The sequence below is a fragment of the Podarcis raffonei genome, chromosome 12, assembly GCF_027172205.1.
Source record: "Podarcis raffonei isolate rPodRaf1 chromosome 12, rPodRaf1.pri, whole genome shotgun sequence".
NCBI lineage: Eukaryota > Metazoa > Chordata > Lepidosauria > Squamata > Lacertidae > Podarcis > Podarcis raffonei.
In genome coordinates this window covers 43,824,172-43,847,206 of record NC_070613.1, presented here as the reverse complement: position 1 = coordinate 43,847,206, position 23,035 = coordinate 43,824,172, and the positions used below count along the sequence as shown (strand labels likewise).

Below are 23,035 nucleotides of genomic sequence, written 5' to 3'. Positions count from 1 at the left end.
AGGAACGGCAACGCTATCTGGCCTTTTATTTCAATGGAAGGGAAGATGTAGCAAAAAGCAAAAATCAAGAAAGAGAATGGTTCTTGCCTTGGTGATGTGATAAGCAACATTAGAACCGGGTTAGAATGAAATCTACTATCCTCTTTTCATGTGGTTTCTTTAAAAAAAAAGAAGAAAAAGCTTCACAATGTTCTGCATTAATTGCATACTTTAATGGTTGATGTTGACCAATGTCAAAAGCACAACCAATATTGAAAATATTAATTTTCTTGGTAATTTTCATATTAAGGACATTCAAGCTAAGTTAAATATTAAAAGGATTAACTTGAAATCAGTAGCGCAGCAAATTTCATTCAGGAGGAGGAGGAGGAACGCTCTGTAAAATCCATTTCGGAATTTCGTTTTATGAATAATGGGTGCGTACACAAAAATGCAACTGCGGAGGAAGAACATGGACATGGAAGAGCTACTACAGCACACGCAAAAAAGTCCTGTGGGGTTTGAAATTTTGCAAAAAGTACCAAGAATCTTAAGGGACAATAAGCAAATACCAAAGATCAATTCACAGTGTGTGATTTTGACATACCCAGTCACTAAACTGACTGGATACCCCTGGGGGTCACAGGTTGCCTAAATATGCCCTGCGTTCTAATGTAGTTAAGTCTTACCTTGACAGTAAATCTCAATGAGAAACTGCAAAGCAGGAGGAGAGGATATCACCAGGAGATACGGAGCTGTTGCCGACAATCCTGTCACCCGTCAGTAGGATTGGAGCCACCAAATAGAAGCCAATATGCCAGGCAAGAAGGACTCAGTCTCTTACCTGATGGTTGAGCCATGAGCTAGGAATCTCTGGCCGTCCCCTGTCCCTCAATACGTTATCCTTCATGCTTTCCACACAAGGATGCTCCCGTACTTTAGAACCAAACGGCGGCTCGTAGTCTTTCACCTCTGTCAAGAGAAGGAAAGGAAACAGACGACATTTAGGTTTGAAGGCCAAGATTCTGGTGGAGCTAAGTTTTGTTCTCCTTCACATAAGTGGAATCTGCCAACGTCTTATACTTTGTCGTTTGCCCAGCACCACACAAACACAGGATTGTAGCTCTCTATTTCCTCTAGTCCTATTTCCTTCACTTCCAAGATCTGCCTAGCTGCCTTTTAGTAAGGTAAAGGTAAAGGGGCCCCTGACCGTTAAGTCCAGTCACAGACGACTCTGGGGTTGCGGCGCTCATCTTGCTTTACTGGCCAAGGGAGCCAGTGTACAGCTTCCGGGTCATGTGGCCAGCCTGACTAAGCCGCTTTTGGCGAACCAGAGCAGCGCATGGAAACACCGTTTACCTTCCCGCCGGAGTGGTACCTATTTATCTACTTGCACTTTGACATGCCTTCGAACTGCTAGGTTGGCAGGAGCAACGGGAGCTCACCCCATTGTGGGGATTCAAACCGCCGACCTTCTGATCGGCAAGTCCTAGGCTCTGTGGTTTAGATCACAGCGCCACCCACATCCCTTTTAATAATATCTACCTAAAAGAGATCTATATGGACAATGATGGACCTGGGCAGCTTCACCTCCAGTTCAAAACTGAGTTTGACTAGCCAAAGGTTCTGTCGATCAATATTTGAGCAAGGCATATCCAGGCCAGATAAGCAGCCAGGGATCAAGTCTTGTTTCTGTTTGCTGGAGGATGAAAATTGACTGTGGCAATGAGAAACAACAAATAAAACTAAAATCTGAAAACGAAACAAGCCAAGGCAAAACTCACAGGATCCTGACAAGATTTAAGTCCCAACTATCTCCATGTGCATGTATAACTAAGGCCCAGCCCAAAACGGGAGGTCTTGCAGTACTTCAGGTAAATGCTAAAGCTGGATATTTTTTTGAGATTTTGCTAAGAAGCAGGGGTCCCACAGCTGTGGAACAGATTGAGGACAAAGAGAGGGGTTGGGGTGGCGGCTGCACGTGCACAGGCCTGTCTTAATTTTGTTATTCAGGATGTTGTGTACTTCAAGTGGAAAAGTGCTATCATCAGATCTACTGTTATTTAAAAACTATGTTAACCACTCAAACATTCGGCTGAAGAGGAGCAATTACAGTTGATTCCATATAATGTAGGAATTGTTGTGCTTTTTTTGTAATGTATGTAGAATTTACTCACAAGCTGAATGACTCTCTTGCACTGGATCTAAGAGACTGGTCTTCTCTGCTGCTTCCCCCACCCCACCCCAAGTTAGCACTGGGGGAAGCTGGGAAAGCAATACTACTAATAATGCAAGTTTAAGAAATGTAGCTAAGCTGTAACGACAACCAAGTCTGCAACCCTGAAGTAATAATATGTACAGTACTGGCAAAGTCCTACTAGCCCTGCATTCAAAGTAACTAACATTACTGTGCTGGTTTAACTGGTGGCTAACACTTCTTACTCACATTTCAAGTACCTTCTTGTGTTACAGAACTGTGGGTTTTGTTTTTAAATCAACTTATTACAGGTTGAGCTAAATGTTAAATGGTGGGAAACAACTGTATTCCGATATACCGCTGCAAATTTTGTCAACACAAAACTCCTGCAATTTCCTGAGCTGGCAATGTTGCAAATGGATGTTTTAAGGAGACGCTAACATGGAAATGAGCATAAACTTCAGGTAGATTCCACTAGATTTCCAAAAGTGGCTTTTGCGTCACACAATAACATGGACATGAACAGGTAAGGAGACATGAAGAAGATGGAATAAAGTGCTGCCTGCCTCCACAACTGAGCCACAGCCCTTCCTTAGCTACAGCTACAGCAAATATGACAAAACATACCTACAGCACATCAGTAGCATTAAGCACGACTAATGTAGCACATGAAAACACCCCACAAAACGTGGCCACACTGATATCCTGGTTAGATTAGAAACCTATTTTGGGTCTGCTTTGTTTTCTAAATCCTTTCCGGTCGACCAATAAACTGAAGTAAAATACTTAGGAGCCTCAAGAACATCTTATAGGATGCTTATGAAAGCCTATGAGATGGCTATGAAAGCTGCTAAGAAATCTTACTTTGCAGCTTCCATTGCATCCGCTAGCTCTCGCCTGGCACAACTTTTTAGAATAATTAGGTCAATAACGTCCTTAGGAGGACAACCAAATTTAAGCACAAATTCGACCCACAGCTGTGAGGCATTCGCGAGCTTTTTTGTGGAGAAAGTCCTGTTGCTCTGCCGTGACCTCCCTGCCAATTTAGATACAGTGACTGAACTGGAGGCCCCTCGACTGACTTCAGGTCCAGTGTTGGACCATTTCGATTGGATACTCCCTACTGATGTGGATAGATTCCTCCAAGCTGGTAGACCCACCACTTGCCTCCTTGATCCGTACCCGTCTTGGCTGATTAGGGAGTGTCCAGATGTTGCGCGGACCGCCCTGGTTGAAATTATCAATTTGTCCCTTGACACAGGGACATTCCCAGAGGAACTGAAGGAAGCAGTGGTGTGTCCACTCTTAAAGAAAACTTCATTAGATCCCTTAGACCTATCCAATTACCGCCCAGTTTCAAATCTTCCATACCTGGGTAAGGTAATTGAGAGAGCGGTTGCTGAACAGCTTGGTAGGTTTCTGGAGGAAACATCGGCATTAGATCCATTTCAGTCCGGTTTCTGTCCTGGTTTTGGGACGGAGACGGCTCTGGTTGCCCTAACAGATGATCTCCGTAGACAACTGGATCGAGGCGGGTCAGGACTGCTGATCCTTTTAGATTTGTCAGCAGCCTTTGACATGGTCAATCATGATCTTCTGGACCACCGCCTCGCAGACGTGGGGATACAGGGCATAGCCCGTAACTGGCTGTGCTCTTTTATCTCTGGTCGGGGACAGAGGGTGGCACTAGGGAAGGAAATGTCGTCGCGCCACTCCTTGGTGTGTGGAGTGCCGCAGGGCGCAATTCTCTCCCCGATGCTTTTTAACATCTTTATGCGCCCCCTTGCCCAGATTATCCGGAGCTTTGGGCTGGGCTGTCACCAATATGCTGATGACACTCAGCTCTATCTGCTGATGGATGGCCACACCTACTCGGCCCCGAACACACTGACCAGATGCTTGGAAGCTGTGGCTGGATGGTTTCGTGGGAGCCGATTGAAACTAAATCCTTCGAAGACAGAGGTCCTATGGCTAGGTCGGGATGGCATGGGGATGAGGGACCAACTCCCTTCTCTTGCGGGGGCCCAATTAGTGCCATTGCCTTCCGTTAAGAGTTTGGGTGTAATCCTTGACGCCTCCCTTTCCATGGAGGCGCAAGTTACAGCAACAGCCAAGGCGACATTTTTCCACCTTCTCCGCATCAAGCAGTTGGTTGATGCCTTACCTTTCCCGCCCCGACCTGGCCGCAGTGATCCATGCGACGGTCATCTCCAGGCTTGACTACTGTAATTCGCTCTACGCGGGGCTGCCCTAGAAGCTGTCCCAGAAACTCCAGCGGGTACAGAATGCTGCAGCAAGGCTCCTCACCGGGTCTCTGCCATGGGAGCATATTCACCCAGTGCTTTTCAAGCTGCACTGGCTCCCAGTGGAGTACAGGGTCAGATTTAAGGTGCTGCTTTTGACCTTTAAAGCCCTTCACGGCCTAGGACCCTCGTACCTACGGGACCGCCTCTCCTGGTATGCCCCACGGAGAGCCTCAAGGTCCATAAATAACAACACTCTAGTGGTCCCAGGCCCTAAGGAAGTTAGATTGGCCTCAACCAGAGCCAGGGCCTTTTCAACTCTGGCTCCGGCCTGGTGGAACGCCCTGCCTCATGAGACCAGGGCCCTGCAGGATCTGATTTCTTTCCGCAGGGCCTGTAAGACAGAGTTTTTCCGCCTGGCCTTTGGCTTGGAGCCAATTTCATTCCCTCCCTCCCTCTCTTTCTTTTTTCTTTTCCTTCCCCTCCTGCGATGAGGCTACATTTTAATATTTTAATGTTCCATTATTTTAATGTTGTATTTTATTTTTGTTTTTAAGTTGTAATCATTCATCTTGTTTTTATTATTGCTTGTAAGCCGCTCTGAGCCCGGCCTTGGCTGGGGAGGGCAGGGTATAAATAAAATATTATTATTATTATTATTATTATTATTATTATTATTATTGGCCCTCAGACAAAGCGACTGTCCCCCTGTGGCTTCTGTCAGAACTGGCACCTGTGATTTCTGCACCTTTGCACAAGAAAGTATAGATTGGGTTATATTCCAATGGACACCATACAATCACCGAACACACAATTTGCTGCTGAGCACTGATAGCCTACATATATATCAGGCAGGCTGGGCGAGATAATTCTCCACTATCTATTTTTGACATGAAAGGATGCGGGACAGAACTGAAGCACAGACAAAAAACAGACACAAACCGTATTTCCTGGAGCCAGCCTAAGGAAGCAAGTGTGACTCGAAGCACAATAAAGGGCATTTTTAAAAGTGCTAAGCTTACTTCTGACAAAAGGGAGGAAGCTAATAACTTTGTTAAAACAACAACAACCACCCCTTGCATATGGTTGTTACTTCTGTGTAACACCTATTCAGAAGTCAACAAGGCATATCTAACCGGGGGCAGAATTGCAGTTGATGTGCTTAATTTTCTTTTAGTGGAAGACAGTTCGTTTTAAAAGCATCACGTTTTAGAAATATAATTGGAATTGTGGTAATACAGTGGTCATGCTTCCTCTCCAGTCTTCTCCATAATTTTAATTAAGTGTTGAAACTAAAATTTACATATGTTGGCTTTTTCTTCTTTTGTCATTTCCGCAAAGGTTTGCTGTGTGTATTCCTGATTAAAAGCACACGAATCTCAAGTTATGGTAGACAATACAGGCAGGTAGCTCCCTCTTCTCCACAGAAATCTGACCCAATGCTTCATACAGGCAATAACAAACTGACCACAGATTTATGCTCCAACACCAGAAGCTTTTAAAATGAAGTGCAGAACTAGTGCTTTTCAAAAATATTGAGCCTCAAAACTCCAGAGCTCTTTCCCACAATCAGCTGTGTACCATTTTTTCTGTACATTTACGCTTTAACCAAAAGCAGTGTTTCAGTCAAGCCAGCAAATCTTTCAGGCAGTGCACAATTACTTAGAGCAGCTCAAGGAACAGAGGCCATTTTGAAAGGTATTTTCCAGATTATTCCCTGGTAACCTTGCTGATTCTGACTGATGTCATATGCTGGCAACAAAGGACTTGAAAATAAGCAGCTCTTAGAGGGCCTGTCAGATCACTTAACTCTGCCCGTGCTTTTCTTTCTCACAGTATCCATGTCGGCTGCAAGGGCAAAATGCTTGGATGGAAATTATATTTCTCACAAAGCGTAACATCTGGTACACAGCTGTTGTGCTGACTGAAATGCCAAGCTAAAAGGGTAGTGGAGCAGTTCGAACTTTCCCCAAAGCAGAGTTGCTGAGTTTCTAAATATGACTTCTAAATTATATGCCGGCAAAACATCAAGCAAACTATACCCGTTTCCCACACTTCAGCTCCTCAGCAAGTAACAGAGCGGCCTTCTTCTTAGGCTGATTCTTCACCTTCAGCGACACTGCTATTTATAGTGTCAGCATACAGATTAAACGCCATGTGTGTTTTCTGTTTAAAGTCAACACTAGCTATGAAGGGCTGGGATACTCCAAAAACTGCATTCGGCAAAATCTTCACTTCGCCTCCCAGGCTTTGCAAAGAAAAGAAATGTACCTGCACCGTTTCACAATTTCATTCCCAGCCCAGATACAGAACCCCTTTGTTGCATGGGGTTTAACGCACCATCTAAAAAGTGGTACTGCTTCACTAACCAAGCAAATTGCTAATCTTTTTGCTGTTTCTTTCTTCTCCCACAAAAATCCACCTTCCCACCTTTTATGAACATTCCCAAGGGTCAGTTTACAGATTTGGAGGGTAAGGGGATAGGATTAGGCCAGGTGCAAAGGTCTGAGTCATTGCAGGGGAAAGTGTCAAGTGTCCTGGGTAAGCAAGCTTAATGGCTGCGGTGACAAAATGGAGGCCAGTGGAGGATGCATGGCTCAGCTGGGTGAACATATTTGGAATCCAAGATGCTATTGGGATTACACTTGTATTATGAGGCCACACTTGGAACACTGTGTCCAATTCTGGGCACCACAATTTAAGAAGGGTGTTTACAAGCTGGAAGGTGTGCAGAGGAGGGCAACCAAGATGATAAAGGATCTGGAAACCAAGCCTTATGAGGAGCGGTTGAAGGAGCTGGGTATGTTTAGCCTGGAAAAGAGGAGACTGAGAAGAGATATGATAACCATCTTCAAGTATCTCAAGGGTTGTCACATGAAAGAGGGAACACACTTGTTTTCCCCTGCTCTGGAGGGTAGGACTTGGACCAATGGCTTCAAGTTACAAGAAAGGAGAGTCCAACTAAACATCAAGAAGAACTTTCTGATGGTAAGAGTTGTTCAACGGTGGAACGATCTCCCTCAGGAGGTTGTGGACTCTCCTTCCTTGGAGGTTTTTAAGCAGAGGTTGGATGGCCATCTGTCATGGATGCTTTAGTTGAGATTCCTGCATTACAAGGGGTTGGACTAGATGACCCTTGGGGTCCCCTTCAACTCTACAAATCTATGATCTTCTATCCACTGCTCAAAATACACAAACAGGCAATAGTGGACAGCTATTGTTTCAGGCATGGGTACTGTTGGGAGTGTCTGGATAGACAGACCCTATTCAGATATCATATGCTACCAGAAGTCCATGTTATACATGGGATACTACTGATTTTCTGAGGAAACTACCAATTCATGGACAATCTCCAAGAAAACACCACACTAGCTACCATGGATATTTGAGGCCCTTTACACCAACATCCCACACAAAGATGGGCTACAATCTATGAGGGTTATTACCGCTAGATGTGGAGATTCAGCCCGCCTAGATACCAAATTCTGTACTCACCAACAATCAGCTTGGGGGAGAACCTGTTTGGGGGAGAAATTAATGGCACAGCCATGGGCAGTCATGTGGCTCCACAGACGCCAACACATTCATAGCTGACTTGCAAAACTTTCTTAGCTTCTGTCCCTAACAAGCCTCCTACGTCTAAGATACATAGATGGCATTGTTATCACCTGAATTTGTGGACAAGAGACACTTGATCAGTTCCACCAGGACTTCAATAACTTTCATCCCATCGTAAACCTGAGCCTAGACCAGTCCATGCAAAAGGTTCACTTTCTGGACAGAACAGGAAGCCATCTGACCACAGTGTGTATTTATGTGCTTCCAGCTTCTACCCAGAGAACACAGCACAAATCCATTGCCTATAAGTCAATCCTTGAAACACAACTGTATCCGTTGAGACTTACAACTTAGGAATTTAAAACAGAGGCTCACAACTCGGAGAACTTAAGACAGAACCCCATCTTAAGAACTTATGTCAGATACTCCTCAGGCTAAAATATCAACCCAACAAAGTGCCACAGCAGAACAAAGGGCAGAATAGTACTGAGGAATAATCTACTAAAGAACAGAAGTAGAAGAGAAAATGATAGAATTCTACTTGCTGCCATTTATAGCTCCCAGCTGAAACCACTCCAACCATCAATGATCTACAGCCCACACTGGACAATGATGCTTCCCTCTCACTGGCTTTGAATGGTAGGGCTTGTTCCTTCTTATAGAACACCTCCTGCCAAAACAAACAACAACCCCAAACCCTAACACAACTACTCACTAGCAACAACAGGCCCTCCATAACAGAGGTTTGGACACACGGCCCAGCCCCCTGTGGCAGATTCAGATGGCAACTCTGTTTCCATGTCTACTATGTCAACACCATACCTTTTTTTTATTATTTCAGGGCCTAACAATTTAATCTGCAACATCTGGGCTTCAGTCACCTGTTCCTCTTCTCGGTGTGATATATGCCATCATCCGCCAGCAATGCCCTTTTGCATTCTACACAGGACAAGGAAGGCCGTCTCTATGCAAGAATACATAAATGGGTACAAATCTGCCATCAGAAATAGCAATACAGTGGTACCTCTGGTTGTGAACGGGATCCGTTCCAGAGCTCTGGTCGCATCCCAAGGAATTTGCAATTGGAGCTGCCACTTCTGCGCATGCATGCGGCGTGGTTTAGCGCTTTTGTGCATGCGCGCACAGCGAAACCCAGAAAAATACTCTGGGTTTGCCATGTACGTATCCCGAAGGATACAAAACCGGAGGTGAACGCAACTAGAGCACTTCAACCTCACAAGAACGCACTTCAACCTCACAAGAAGCTATTGGCTTGGTTCACACATCACAAGAAGCTAAATGATGGCTTACCAGGACCATGTGAATGTCCTGGCTCCTGGAGAAGGGCTAACACATACTTTGCTCCACCCTAGTCTTTTTAACTCGAACCTGTAACTAAGCCAAGACTGGCTTTGCATGTTGTCTGAGCAACAGATCTTGGTTAAGTTGTCTCTCTTCCTTAACAGTGTTAGAAACTGAAATATGAAAGCTGGGAGCTAAATGGCACCTTAAACCAAGGTTATGGGCACAACAACGGAATGTCTAGGGGTGCTTTTTTATAACAAGAATGCAAAGCTGAAAATGAATGAACTGCAGCTAAAATATTATGTTTGTTTTTCACATGGTCTAGTCCTTCCCCTGCCCACCCCCTAATATTCTTAAGAGGGTCTCTTCTCCAGTCTTCAGAGAGTAGCTGGAAGTGGGGAGGGAGAAAAAGGTCCCCCTTTTCTTCCACTCTGCCGTTTTAATCCGAAATCTTAGGCTCAGTATTGCGCCCAGAGCTCAGAAACTGCTGGCGCTAATGAAATTCCCTGTCACAAAAAGCGCCTAGAACAATGGGAGTTTCGAACACTGTTCCTTAGCCATGATCTGTAGCCAAGAAGAAGCTCTGGCTTAGTGTCATGGGTAGGCACAGTCTCTGTAAGTGACTTTAGCATTGCCTTCCTGGGGCAAAGGAATTTCAAAGGGAAATTGCAACATGCTTAAATTACAATGCAAGAGGTTTGATGTAGTCTCTTGTGGACTGAACCAAGGCAAAGGATTTTTAACACATTATGTGTAATCATTGGCTTATCAATGCCAGGATGCCTGTGTTAACAACTGTTTTGTGAATTACCGCAGATAATTAGGTACATATGACTGTCTATAGCTTTCGGCATTTTGTTTCCCTCTGACCTCATTGTTAACGCTCCCCTCCCTCCCGCCGGTTTCCTCAAGCCATGCGTACGCATTCCTGTAACTCAAGGATAACACTCATGCTTCAGAGGAAGTGGACTATAATCTCGAACGTTTATGACATAATAAATATGCCACAAAAGGAGCCACAAAGCACTTCATTGCTTTCGCTGCAAGAGACTAACTATGCCATCCTTCTAGGGAAAGACATTTTCTACAAACGTTATAGTCTAGAAGAGACGCATTTCCCGAGATTCTGCCACATGAACTGTTCCCTACATATATCCCATCAAAAAAGTGAACGGTCGGTCTATTTATACCTGCATACTTTCCTGTCTTACTGCAGGTGCATAATGTTTCACAGTTTGCATGCTTACAGTTGTTATAATTTTATATTGTTACTATTCTACCATTACAGTTAAGGTGTTGGTACTAGAATAGAGGGATGCGGGTGGCGCTGTGGGTTAAACCACAGAACCTAGGACTTGCCGATCAGAAGGTCGGCGGGGGGGCCACTAGGGGGCGCATCGGAAGATGGCTGACAATAACATCTCTCCGACCCACACGAGGTAATTTGGAGGCTATGATGGGAGTAATTAGCCTCCCTACCCCCCCCCCGGATGGTGGGGGGGACTGCCTTGCCTGCTGTGCCCTATACCACCCCCGAATTTGTGGGGATGGGGGCACTAGGCACAAAGCCCTCCTGTGGGATTCCGGTGCTCCTGGACCCCGTCCCTGATCCGCGCCACTAGCTGCAAGAACTTCAAAAGAAACAATTTGGATGAAGGAATGCATATATTTCGAGGAAGGAGGGGGAGTAAAGACTGCTAACAGAAGAGATCTCTGATATAATAAGACGAGTCGGAGGAACAAGAGAAATCATGAGAAGATACGCCAAGACTCGGTATGGCAAATGACTGATGGGGGAGGGGGAAAAAACTTTCCTTTCTTTCCTTATGTGATTAAACAAGAATCCCCTCCCCTCATGAGTCAGAAATGTCGTTTTAAGGACTTAAGCTGTGCATTTAAGGCTGTGTGGAGATAAACTTTCAAACCAAAGCATGTTTTAAGAAGAGCGTGGAATGTATAAGAGCTTTGGAATGACGCAGTTAAAAATGCCGTCGCCATATTGGGAAGTTCTGTCGGAGGACGTAAGTCTGAGAGGAGAAATAGAGAAATAGAGCTGTTTTTATATTGTGGGTGAAACTCCTCAGTGGGACTTAAGAGCGACAGTTTTGCGAGATTAATGATGGAAAGAGCGATGTTATCTATGAAGGCGATGATATATGGAAACTATCTCGATTTGAGGATTGGAAGAACGGAAAAATTCACACAGGATTATTATTGGTGTTTATCGGCTTAAGGAGACTATCAGAAGAGATCATAAAGAAAAAAGAGAAAATATATGAACAAGATGTGATGTGGAAACAGCAAGATAAGACTGGATAGAATTATGAACTCTGTTTGGACTGATTTGGACTGATTTGGACATTAACGCAGCAGCAAGAAGATGATCAGAATCCCCCTTCAAATCTTGAAATATGGGTCCCCCCAACAAAATTTAAAATTCGGCTTTGTAATTCGGAATTTATGTGATGTGATTTAATTTGATTTGATTGGCCGGTTAATAAAAATTATTTTTTTTAAAAAAAGATCAGAAGGTCGGCGGTTCGAATCCCCGCGACGGGGTGAGCTCCCGTTGCTCGGTCCCTGCTCCTGCCAACCTAGCAGTTCAAAAGCACGTCAAAGTGCAAGTAGATAAATAGGTACCACTCCGGCAGGAAGGTAAACAGTGTTTCTGTGTGCTGCTCTGGTTCGCCAGAAGCGGCTTAGTCATGCCGGCCACATGACCTGGATGTTGTACGCCGGCTCCCTTGGCCAGTAAAGCAAGATGAATGCCGCAACCCCAGAGTCATCCGCGACTGGACCTAATGGTCAGGGGTCCCTTTACCTTTACTAGAATAGAGAGCCCTATATCGCTGGGGACCCAAGTACCTAAAAACAGCATGTCTTCCAACAGCATGTCTTAGGTCTTGTGATTGGCAGGGGAAGCTCTGTTGGTGGTGTCTCTGGGTGGCTGTCGACCAATAGACATGGACCAATGACAGCGGCTTCTTAGTGGTAGCTCCCTGTTTGTGAAATGCCTTCCCTGGTGAAGTGTGCTTGCCTCCCTTCATCATTGCAGCGTAAAAGAAATTTAAACACATTCCTGCCTACCCAGGCATTTCTACTACATTTTTAATTGCTTTATTTTAACTTTTTTGAGTGTTTGCTGCCCTGAGCATCTCTGGGAGGAAGGGTGAGCTATACATGTAATAAAAATAAATACATAAGATTGCTGCACTTTGCACCTTTTCTGGGAAATCCACACTGCTTTATCTCATTTAGCAAAGCTGCCCTAGTTTTATTTCTCATATGGGTATAATATCGATCATCATAATAGCTTATTTTGGCTGGCTGGCAAGGTTATTTTATCAGGAACATGCAATTCCGTGATTATTAATTCCCCAGCACTGCCCTGTTTGGCACAGGTATTGCACTCTCGTTTGCTGCAACCTGATGTCTTATCATCTACAATGAATCCTTTTTTTCTGTTTTTTAACTTTTTCCTCTCTTTTTTGGAGGGAAATTTATAAGGGACTTCGATAAAGTAGCACACACCTCTTCTTTTCCCCCCAATCTTTCCTGACAAAAGCCTGATTATTTTAATTTCAGGCAGCTCTGCAACTTCCTGAGTGGAGCACTGCTGGGAGAGTGCTTTTCTTTCCCTAGGCATTATTCCAGAGTCCTCAAACAGAAACAGGAAGTGTCATCAGGCATCAGCAAGGATGAAAGAGTCTTCCTCAACAAACAGAACATCCATGCCTTAAAAGGAGCATTCTGTGGAATGCTGTAAGCCCAAACGCGAAGGAAGGAAAGCAATAATAATGATGATGAAAAGTATCTTACCAGCTTTTCTGTTTCCTCATGAAACAAAAACAAAACAAAACACAAAGCAGCAGCAGCAGCAGGAGCAAAGGTCAAACCAGAAACTTAGAACTGACCTTTGCAAGACCTAAAAGTGTGTCTCCATCTGAAGAATTTAAAAACATACCTTCCTCTCAGCCCTGTCAGCATGGAACACCTGTGCTCAGAGACCTGTACTGGTTGCCGATTTGCAACTGAGCCGAGTTCAGAGTGCGACTAACAGCATATACAGCCCTCAGCGGCTTGGAACCAGCTGACTTGTGAAACAGTCTGATTTCATAATAATAATACAGCTGTACCTTGGAAGTCGAAATGAATCTCTTCTGGAAGTCCGTTCGACTTCCAAAACGTTCGGAAAACAAATCGTGGGTTCTGATTGGCTGCAGAAATCTCCTGCAGCCAATCGGAAGCCGCGTCGGATGTTCGGCTTCCAAAGAACGTTCGCAAACTGGAACAGTCACTTCCGGGTTTCGATCGTTTGGGAGCCAAAACGTTTGAGAACTAGGCTGTTCAAAAACCAAGGTATGACTGTAATGATAATGATTATTATTATATTTGTACCCCACCCATCTGGCTGGGCGGCTTACTTGTTCAGCAGTTTTAAGAAATCTTTTTTTTAAAAAAAACCACTTTGGAATCTCTGCCTATTGATACTCTTTTCAGTGCTTCCTAAAAATATTTAGGTTTTAGGAAGTGGAGCTCAATGGTTTTAGAAATGGTTTGGAATGATGGTGCAGATCTAGCCCAGGAAGTTGTTCGGATGACAGATCACCTGTGTGAATCACACACTACTACTCCAGGCTTCTTGAAAGAAAAGAGAAGGGCTCGTGTTAAGTAAATTAACAGTATTTTCGGGGTGGGTTAGGGAAGGATTCCTACAACCTTTAGAGCTAAGTAGCATGTAAACACATAAAAATACAACTCCACAAAGGAGCACATGAAACATACCTCCGACGCTGTTGCAGCGAGATGTCATTTCCCACAGAACCAAAGCCATGGAATATACGTCAGTTTGTTTGAAGGACTCGACGTTATCCAAGTTCATTCTGGATTCCAGGACTTCGGGAGCCATGTACCTTGCTGTGCCAACCTGTCAGCATTCACAAAATGGTTAAAAAATTATTTTTGATGGAGTAACCTGTTTGACTGTACACGTTGAGCTTTCTGTGCTTGTTTTTTTATTATTAAAACCTGCAATCACAAGGTTTAACCACTACCCTCAATGGTATTTCAACGTCTTGTAAGCACGAGTAGTTGACAGCCATTCATAAATGGAAAACAAGAGTAAAGAGTCACATTTTGTGGACGCTATTAGGGTACAGGGCAAAACCTATCCCTGCATCCTGAAAACTGAGACTTTGCTGACAAAGATCATGTGCTGCAAGGGGTTGGACTAGATGGCCCCTGGGGTTCCTTCCAACTCTATGAATCCATGCAGGGGAGAAGGATGTGTGTCCCTTGCAATAATTAATTGTCCAAACCCTCCCCTCCAAACACATTCAAGCCATCACAGTACAGTGGTACCTTGTTATTATCAATTATTATTATTATTAAATTTTATTTATACCCCGCCCTCCCCAGCCAAGACCAGGCTCAGGGCAGCTAACACCGGTATAAAAACAATTGATTGAAATACAACTTAAAAACAAGATTAAAATACAACATTAAAATGCAGCCTCATTTCAGTAGGAACTCAAATCAAAAACTTTGGGGGGGATGAAAACGTCAAGTCTCCACCAAGGCCAACTATCCAGACTGGTCCTACGTGGGCCAGAAAAAAGCCAGGGAAGTCCCCAAATAGGAGTTCCATCACAGAAGGAAAAAGGAAAAAGGAAAGAGGGGGAGGGGGAGGGGATCAAGTTGATTCCAAGCCAAAGGCCAGGTAGAACAACTCTGTCTTACAGGCCCTACAGAAAGAAATCAGATCCCACAGGGCCCTGGTCTCATGAGACAGAGCGTTCCACCAGACCGGAGCCAGAGTTGAAAAGGCCCTGGCTCTGGTTGAGGCTAATCTGACTTCCTTAGGGTCCGGGACCTCTAGGGTGTTACTATTTATAGACCTTAAGGTCCTCCATGGGGCATACCGGTTCGACTTCAAAAACGTTCGGGAACCAAATCGCGGCTTCTGATTGGCTACAGCAAGCTCCTGAAGCCAATTGGAAGCCGCAGAAGTCGCGTTGGATGTTCAGGTTCCAAAGAATGTTCGAAAACCAGAACAATCACTTCCGGTTTCCAATCGTTCAGGAGCCAAAACATTAAGACTCCCAAGCCGTTTGAAAACTAAGGTACGACTGTAGTGGGCATTTTTGCCAAGCCCTGTTTTAAATCCTCCAGCTTTGGCTTTTTCCTTGCTCCTCCCTCTGCCCCTGTCATACGGCTCACCTGCCCACTGTTAGCCAGGTCATCTACGGAGAGGGTGGGATCCAGCCGCAGCGACAGCCCAAAGTCACAGAGGCAGCAGGTCAAATCGTTCTTCACCAGGATATTGGAACTCTTGAGGTCTCTGTGGACAATGGGCGTCTTGGGTCGGCCGCAAGGTGTGTGATCGCTGTGAAGATGGGCGATCCCTCGGGCCAAAGACCCGCCCAGCTTCCAGAGGTCCTCCCAGCTAATGATGTGCTTTATAAGGTACTCCTGCAAATTCCCCCTCGCGTGGAAGGCAGTGATCAGCCAGTACTGTTTGCCTACATCCGTCTTGCGCTCCTCAGCCGTGAGAAACTGCAGGATATTTTCGTGCTTCAGGTTTATGTCAGAGAAGATGTCTTTCTCTGTCTTCCAGGAGACGTACTCTTCGTAGGAGAAGATCTTGACCGCCACGGTTTCAAACTGCTCCGATGTGTTCTGTTTCAGTTTAGCCTTGTAGACTTCAGCGAAGCGCCCTTTCCCCACCAGCGTGTCCAGCTCAATGGGCAGGAGCTCAGTATTGTGGTTGATGTTATTGGCGCAAGTGGAGCTGATGTCAGAGCAGTCGTCGTCTATCATGATGGCGCAAACATCGCTGCAGTCTTTATGCTTCCTGGACTTCACGTTCTTCGCCCATGCCTTGTTCAGCTTCCTCCTCCTCTGGATACGGTAGCAGTAAAAGATAAGGATCACGGCTTTGGCAATCACCAGCAGCGGGACAAGGCTTATCAGCGCAACTTTGGAAATCACACTGATCACGTCTTCGTCTGGTATTTCAGTGATATCTGGTAGGATGAGATAAATAATATTGCTGAAGCGTTGATAAAAGATGCTACGGCAATAGAGGCATTTTACTGTTAGTTAATACTGCAGTTCACTTTAACCTACTACCAGAATCTGCAAAAACTTTGCAATTCTACAAACCCCAAAGGGGGTCAAACGTCTGTTTCTCAGGCATCATTCAACGGTGCCACTCAAATCCCACTGAATACATACCAAATGGGCTCCTCTGTACATACAGTGGCAAAAAACAAAGAAACCACCAGTTCAGGCAATGCTGTTGTAGCTTTTTCTCCTCTATTTGGGTAAAAATAGATTTGGGCAAAACAAGGTAAAGGTAAAGGGACCCCTGACCATTAGGTCCAGTCGTGGCCGACTCTGGGGTTGCGGCGCTCATCTCGCTTTATTGGCCGAGGGAGCCGGCGTACAGCTTCTGGGTCATGTGGCCGGCATGACTAAGCCGCTTCTGGTGAACCAGAGCAGCACACGAAAACGCCGTTTACCTTCCCGCCGGAGTGGTACCTATTTATCTACTTGCACTTTGACGTGCTTTCGAACTGCTAGGTTGGCAGGAGCAGGGACCGAGCAATGGGAGCTCACCCCGTCGCGGGGATTCGAACCGCCAACCTTCTGATCAGCAAGTCCTAGGCTCTGTGGTTTTAACCCACAGCACCACCTGCATCCCGGGCAAAACAAAGGGGAGGGCAATTTTTGCTTAATTGAGAATTTAGTGTGCTTACACTAACATACAGTGGTACCTCGGGTTAAGTACTTAATTCGTTCCGGAGGTCCGTACTTAACCTGAAACTGTTCTTAACCTGAAGCAACACTTTTGATAATGGGGCCTCCCACTGCCGCCGCGCCACTGGAGCACGATTTCTGTTCTCATCCTGAAGCAAAGTTCTTAACCCAAGGTACTATTTCTGGGTTAGCCGAGTCTGTAACCTGAAGTGTATGTAACCCGAGGTACCACTGTATAGGCAGAATGTGGGTCTGGACCAATTTCTCACTGCCGCAAGCCCAGCAAAAAGTGATTCTAGCCAGAACCTGTACAGGGATTGTAATTCCTTGTCGCTATCAGTATGTGACAGTATTTAGAAAAAGAGGAAGCTGTCACAGAAAGACTTTGTTTCGTAAGCCCCTTTTTTAAAAATCACAATAGAAAGCTTTAAGAAGTTTAGTCTAGACTAAAGGATGTGTCATCATTATTGTTATGACCAAGTTGGTTTAGCAAGCAAGATGTATACTTTGAGATTATGGCGCGCGTGTGTTTGTGTGCGTGCAAAACTCTCTCTCAACAGCTGAAAATCTAGTCTGAGTAAGAGGCACAATGGAACTTTCAACCACAGTGGAATGAGCGGCTTGTGTCATCACATACTTGCGTTTTCTATCTAGCAATTCAGTTCGCAGCAGAGATTTCAACTGTTTTGAGGGCTGGGGAGCCAAAATGCTTGGGGGAATACCGCAGAGGCATTCGACTATTTTATTTTATTAAAATACTAAACGTTTTCTTCAAGTAAACTAAAATGTTATCAAGTCAAGAGAGCAGATGCTGAAACAAATGCACACATGCACAAATAAGAATAAAAGCTTTTTTAAAAATAATAACAACAACAACAACAAATCAGCAGTTTCCTAAAAGATGACACAAGTTAAGGAAGTGAAAGAAAATTAATGAAGATTCAAACTAGGGCTGAACTACATGTTACATGTTTTAAAAACAACAACCCATTGCCTGGCACACCCCATTTTTTTGTACAAGAAAAACTGCTTGGTGAATGGTTATTAGAAGCAAAAAAAAAAAGGAAAGGGGGAGTTTAACACTTCCCCCTCTTGCTGGAATTGTCTGAAATTAAAGAAAGATTTGCAGCCCCTGGGATGAGGGGTTCAGCATGGACAAACACTTACTGGGGATTTTTTCTGGCCTATTTAATGTCACCCGAAATGTATGATTACTCCACATTTAGTGGCCTAGCAAAAATATTCAACCGCTTTAAATGGGGTCTCAGATGGAAAGCTTCATTCATCTCAACTGGGCTTCACGGGATTTCAGCATGCCAGCTGCTGGATAACTGTCCACTCGGGCTTTTATGAACCACTTTCATGGCATTTGCCAAGCAGCAGATGCACCACAATACACACTTAGCTTGTTGCACGTAGCCCAGGAACTGTTTTGTCCTCTAGGCTGAATTCTGGACATCGCATTGGGATTGTGGGAGAGAAGGGGCATTTGTTGCCAGCTCTGGGTAGTCCCATTGCTCCATGACGGCTGACCCTGCTTCTTTGCACAGAATAATACACCGAAATTTGCCACTAACGCATCATTTTCAGCAGCGAGTCACAAAACAAGCAAAGTCCAGATTCATCTCTAAATAGCTCCTGTGAATGTCTGTCACTTTAAGAGAGGAAAGATATCATACAGGAAGTGAGGACTAGAGGTGGAAAAATGACAGAAAGCCGCAAGAGAAAGAGAGAAAACTACAGTAGTTTGTGATTGAAGCAACTAAGCAGTTTTCTTGAGCAACAGAAGAACATCACACCTGTCCTGCTTTGCAGATCTTCAGGGCTACTTGGTTAATGATGTATTGCCCTGGCGGTGGCCTTTTTAAAAGGAAGTTATTGGCTCTAAGCCAGTTTTTAGGTCTGCTGGTTGACTGGTTTACATAGATACAGTGGTACCTCAGGTTAAATACAGTGGTGCCTCGCAAGACGAAATTAATTCGTTCCGCAAGTTTTTTCTTCTTGCGAGTTTTTCGTCTTGCGAAGCACCGTTTCCCATAGGAATGCATTGAAAATCAATCAATGCGTTCCTATGGAAACCGCCTTCAGACCAGGTCCGGGGACAGTCTGTCCCCCGACCTCTTCTGAAGGCTGGGGGGGGGGGGGAAAGGGCTTTTCTTCCCACCGCCAGCCTTCAGAAGGCTGTTCTGAAGGCTGGCGGTGGGAAGAAAAGCCCTTCTCCCCACCTCCCACCCCGCAAGCTCCGGGGTCAGGAGGGCTTTCCTCCCGACCGCCAGCATTTTAAAAGCCCCCAGGACAGCGGAGACTTCTCCGCTGTCCTGGGGAGATTTTAAAATGCTGGCGGGCGGCAGCGAAGCCTTCGACCCCCAGCATTTTAAAAGCCCCCGGGACAGCGGAGACTTCTCTGCTGTCCCGGGGTGATCTTAAAATGCTGGCGGGCGGCAGCGAAGCGTTCGCTGCCGACCCCCAGCATTTTAAAAGCCCCCGGGACAGCGGAGACTTCTCTGCTGTCCCGGGGCGATCTTAAAATGCTGGCGGGCGGCAGCGAAGCCGTTCCAGAGGTCCATTCTTAATTCGTTCCAGAGGTCCATTCTTAAGCTGAAACTGTTCTTAACCTGAAGCACCACTTTAACTAATGGGACCTCCCACTGCTGCCGCGCTGCCAGAGAACAATTTCTGTTCTCATCCTGAAGCAAAGTTCTTAACCTGAGGTAATATTTCTGGGTTAGCGGAGTCTGTAACCTGAAGCGTCTGTAACCTGAAGCGTATGTAACCCGAGGTACCACTGTACAAGCATAATTTTATTTGTATGATGTCTTTCCATGGTTAAAGCCATGCTCAAGGTGGCTTTCAACGTGGAAAAAATTACACAAAGATGCAAACGTAACAAAAGTAGTCATAAAAAATAAATAATCAGAACATTGAAAAGTACACAACCAAATCAAACTATTTCCACATGCATCACAATAAGGCCTAAAACAAAGATACAAAAATTTAGGACCACAAACAGCAACAAAATCCCTAAAGAAAAGCCAAGAGTCTGTTCAGCAGCCTCAGCTCATGTAGCTGGAGTCAGTCAGGACCCCTCCCTCCCAGGCCAGGTGGGAAAAGGCCGGCAAGGCAGGGAGCAGGTCTTCCAGGGCTCAAACCCTTGATTTAGGACACAGGAGGTGAAGCTCTCTGCCCTGGGTCTAACCAGGCGTATGACTTTGGCTTGCACGGCCATTTGGGGCAAGCCATGCCACCCAATATAAGCTAAACAAGCTATAGCTTAGGGCCCCCCAAAAAATTAAAGGGGAAAAACCTGGATGTACATTTCCAAAACATAAGATAAGTTCAACAATTACTTTGATAAAATACATATTTTGTTATGTGCAAATGGCTTTAGATACATATTAGGTCCATAAATAACCATATAGCATATATTCAACACAAAAAACAGTGACAATTTGTTGTTGACAAAGGACAGCTGGATATATAAAGAGCCCCATTGCCTTCAGTAGCTTAGGGCATGGGTAGGCAAACTAAGGCCCGGGGGCTGGATCCGGACCAATCACCTTCTCAATCCGGCCCACGGACAGTCTGGGAATCAGCGTGTTTTTACATGAGTAGAATGTGTCCTTTTATTTAAAATGCATCTCTGGGCTATTTGTGGGGCATAGGAATTCGTTCATTTCTGCCCCCAAAGAATATAGTCCGGCCCCCCACAAGGTCTGAGGGACAGTAGACCAGCCCCCTGCTGAAAAGGTTTGCTGACCCCTGGCTTAAGGCCTCATCAAACCTAAATCCAGCCCTGACACCACCTGTCAGTTATCTGACGTCTGGCACAGAAATCTGGTATCTCCCATCTAAGCACTAATTGTCGAGATTAGAGATCTCTCATCTTTGTTTTTAGCATTAAGAACCCCAGTGCTACGCTCAGAGATAAGCCCCCGCCTGCTCTTTAAAAGGCAGCAAGCAGAGAGGCTTATCTTGGATACAAGTTTCGGCTGCTGGCTTTTACTGAAAAACCACAGGCAGGCTGAAATAGGAATCATCTGTCAAAAATGGCCCACAGAGGGTGGGTTAGTACTAGATCTGGCCTTTAGGCTGAAAAAGACTAGCTGTAATTTAGGATATGGAGTTAGATTCAGACTTTGGCCACAATCCTAAATCCACATATATGGGACTTTCTTCACTCAATTCAACAGGTGGCAGCCTAATTCAAGCACAGAGTAGACTCACTGAAATCAAAGGGACTTGAGTTATGGTTCATTCATGCTTCTGTTCCACTTCGCCACTTTCCCCCAAGGAAACCCATGGTTTAGTGCTGAATAGGAAGAAACAGCAATCAGATTTTCTGCGGATTGCTATTTGTTCCAATTTAGTACTAAAGAGCGAGTTTTCTGGGGGAAAGCAATGGGGGCAAAACTGCCTAGAAAGCACGGGACAAAGAGAAAACGGTTCGGATCCATGCTTTGAAAGAGCAAGACAAGCAGAAGTGTGGATAAGCTCAGAGTCTAATGAAGTATGATGGAATCTGGATCAAAGCCGTTGTTTCTAGTTAACAGTTGCTGGGAATCCCAAATGGGGACTCAGGTCCTGCTTGCATGGCGATGCCCCGGCTTCCCTAGCTCCCCCCGAAATAAATACACAAACACAAGTGTATTGGATTAATGGGATAAATAAGGCCACAACTTTATTGGTTACAGATGTGAGTGGTTTGTCTTAGGCAATTGGGTGAAGCAAGACTATATCCTGACTCCTGTCCGACTGCAGGAAGTCTTTTAAGGGTCAACCACCAGAAAGGGGATCCCTATGATATACATCAATTGAGCACCCCCAGGGTCACCGTTGGGGTTGTGGCATGGCCCTAGCCCACGCCCAGGCTTCAGACAGGAACCACACCCCTGGATCCCTTTAACGGGGTACCCTTAACGGGGAGAGGCAGGCGAAGGAAAAACCTTCCCTCCCATAATAAGGCTTAAAGTAAAGGTAAAGGGACCCCTGAACATTAGGTCCAGTCGTGGATGACTCTGGGGTTGTGGCGTTCATCTCGCTTTATTGGCAGAGGGAGCCGGCGTACAGCTTCCGGGTCATGTGGCCAGCATGACTTCTGGCGAACCAAAGCAGCGCATGGAAACGCCCTTTACCTTCCCGCCAGAGCGGTACCTATTTATCTACTTGCACTTTGACGTGCTTTTGAACTGCTAGGTTGGCAGGAGCAGGGACCAAGCAACGAGAGCTCACCCCGTCGCGGGGATTCGAACCACCGACCTTCTGATCAGCAAGCCCTAGGCTCTGTGGTTTAACTCACAGCGCCACCCGTGTCTCTATAATAAGGCTTACCCAATGCCTAACTGCCAATCGAGCCAAAGGCTCGCCACCAACACCCTCACACCTGCAAACAACACTTAATGCCCTCCACATATTGGCCTGCCAAAAATCAATGCCCATGTCCAAAAGGTGAACGCCACTGTTACGAAACAGGGCCTCCTGGTCAAACGTGATGGCGAGGTGCCGGCAGACATGGGTTTTTGTCATTATCACACACCCCTTCCAACATTGTTTCTTATGTAATCTCCTGTCTGTGATCTTCCACTTTCGTATAGCAATTGCCCTTGACCACGGATAGGCAACCTAAGGCCCAGGGGCCAGATGCGGCCCAATCGCCTTCTCAATCCAGCCCGCGGACGGTCCAGGAATCAGCATGTTTTTACGTGACTAGAATGTGTCCTTCTATTTAAAATGCATCTCTGTGTTATTTGTGGGGCCTGCCTGGTGTTTTTACATGAGTAGAATGTGTGCTTTTATTTAAAATGCATCTCTGGGTTATTTGTGGGGCATAGGAATTCGTTCATATTTTTTTTTCCTAAATGTAGTCTGGCCCCCCCACAAGGTCTGAGGGGTGGTGGACTGGCCCATGGCCAAAAAAGGTTGCTGACCCCTGCCCTTGACCCTCCAACATAGTCCAGCAGCAAAGGAAGCATTCCTCCCCAAAAGTGGTGGTAGT

General features: G+C 45.4%; 1 protein-coding gene across 1 annotated transcript in view; it reads right to left on the bottom strand.

Annotated features, from left to right (window-relative positions):
* The window catches only part of TGFBR2 (transforming growth factor beta receptor 2), a 70,534-nt gene that overhangs the window by 2,917 nt on the left and 44,582 nt on the right, over positions 1-23,035 (bottom strand). Inside the window, exons 4-6 of the mRNA XM_053359498.1 lie at positions 15,502-16,307; positions 14,068-14,209; positions 824-951 (exon numbers count right to left, since the gene is read on the bottom strand). Coding sequence (XP_053215473.1) covers positions 824-951; positions 14,068-14,209; positions 15,502-16,307 — 1,076 coding nt within the window. The remainder of the gene's footprint in view (positions 1-823; positions 952-14,067; positions 14,210-15,501; positions 16,308-23,035) is intronic.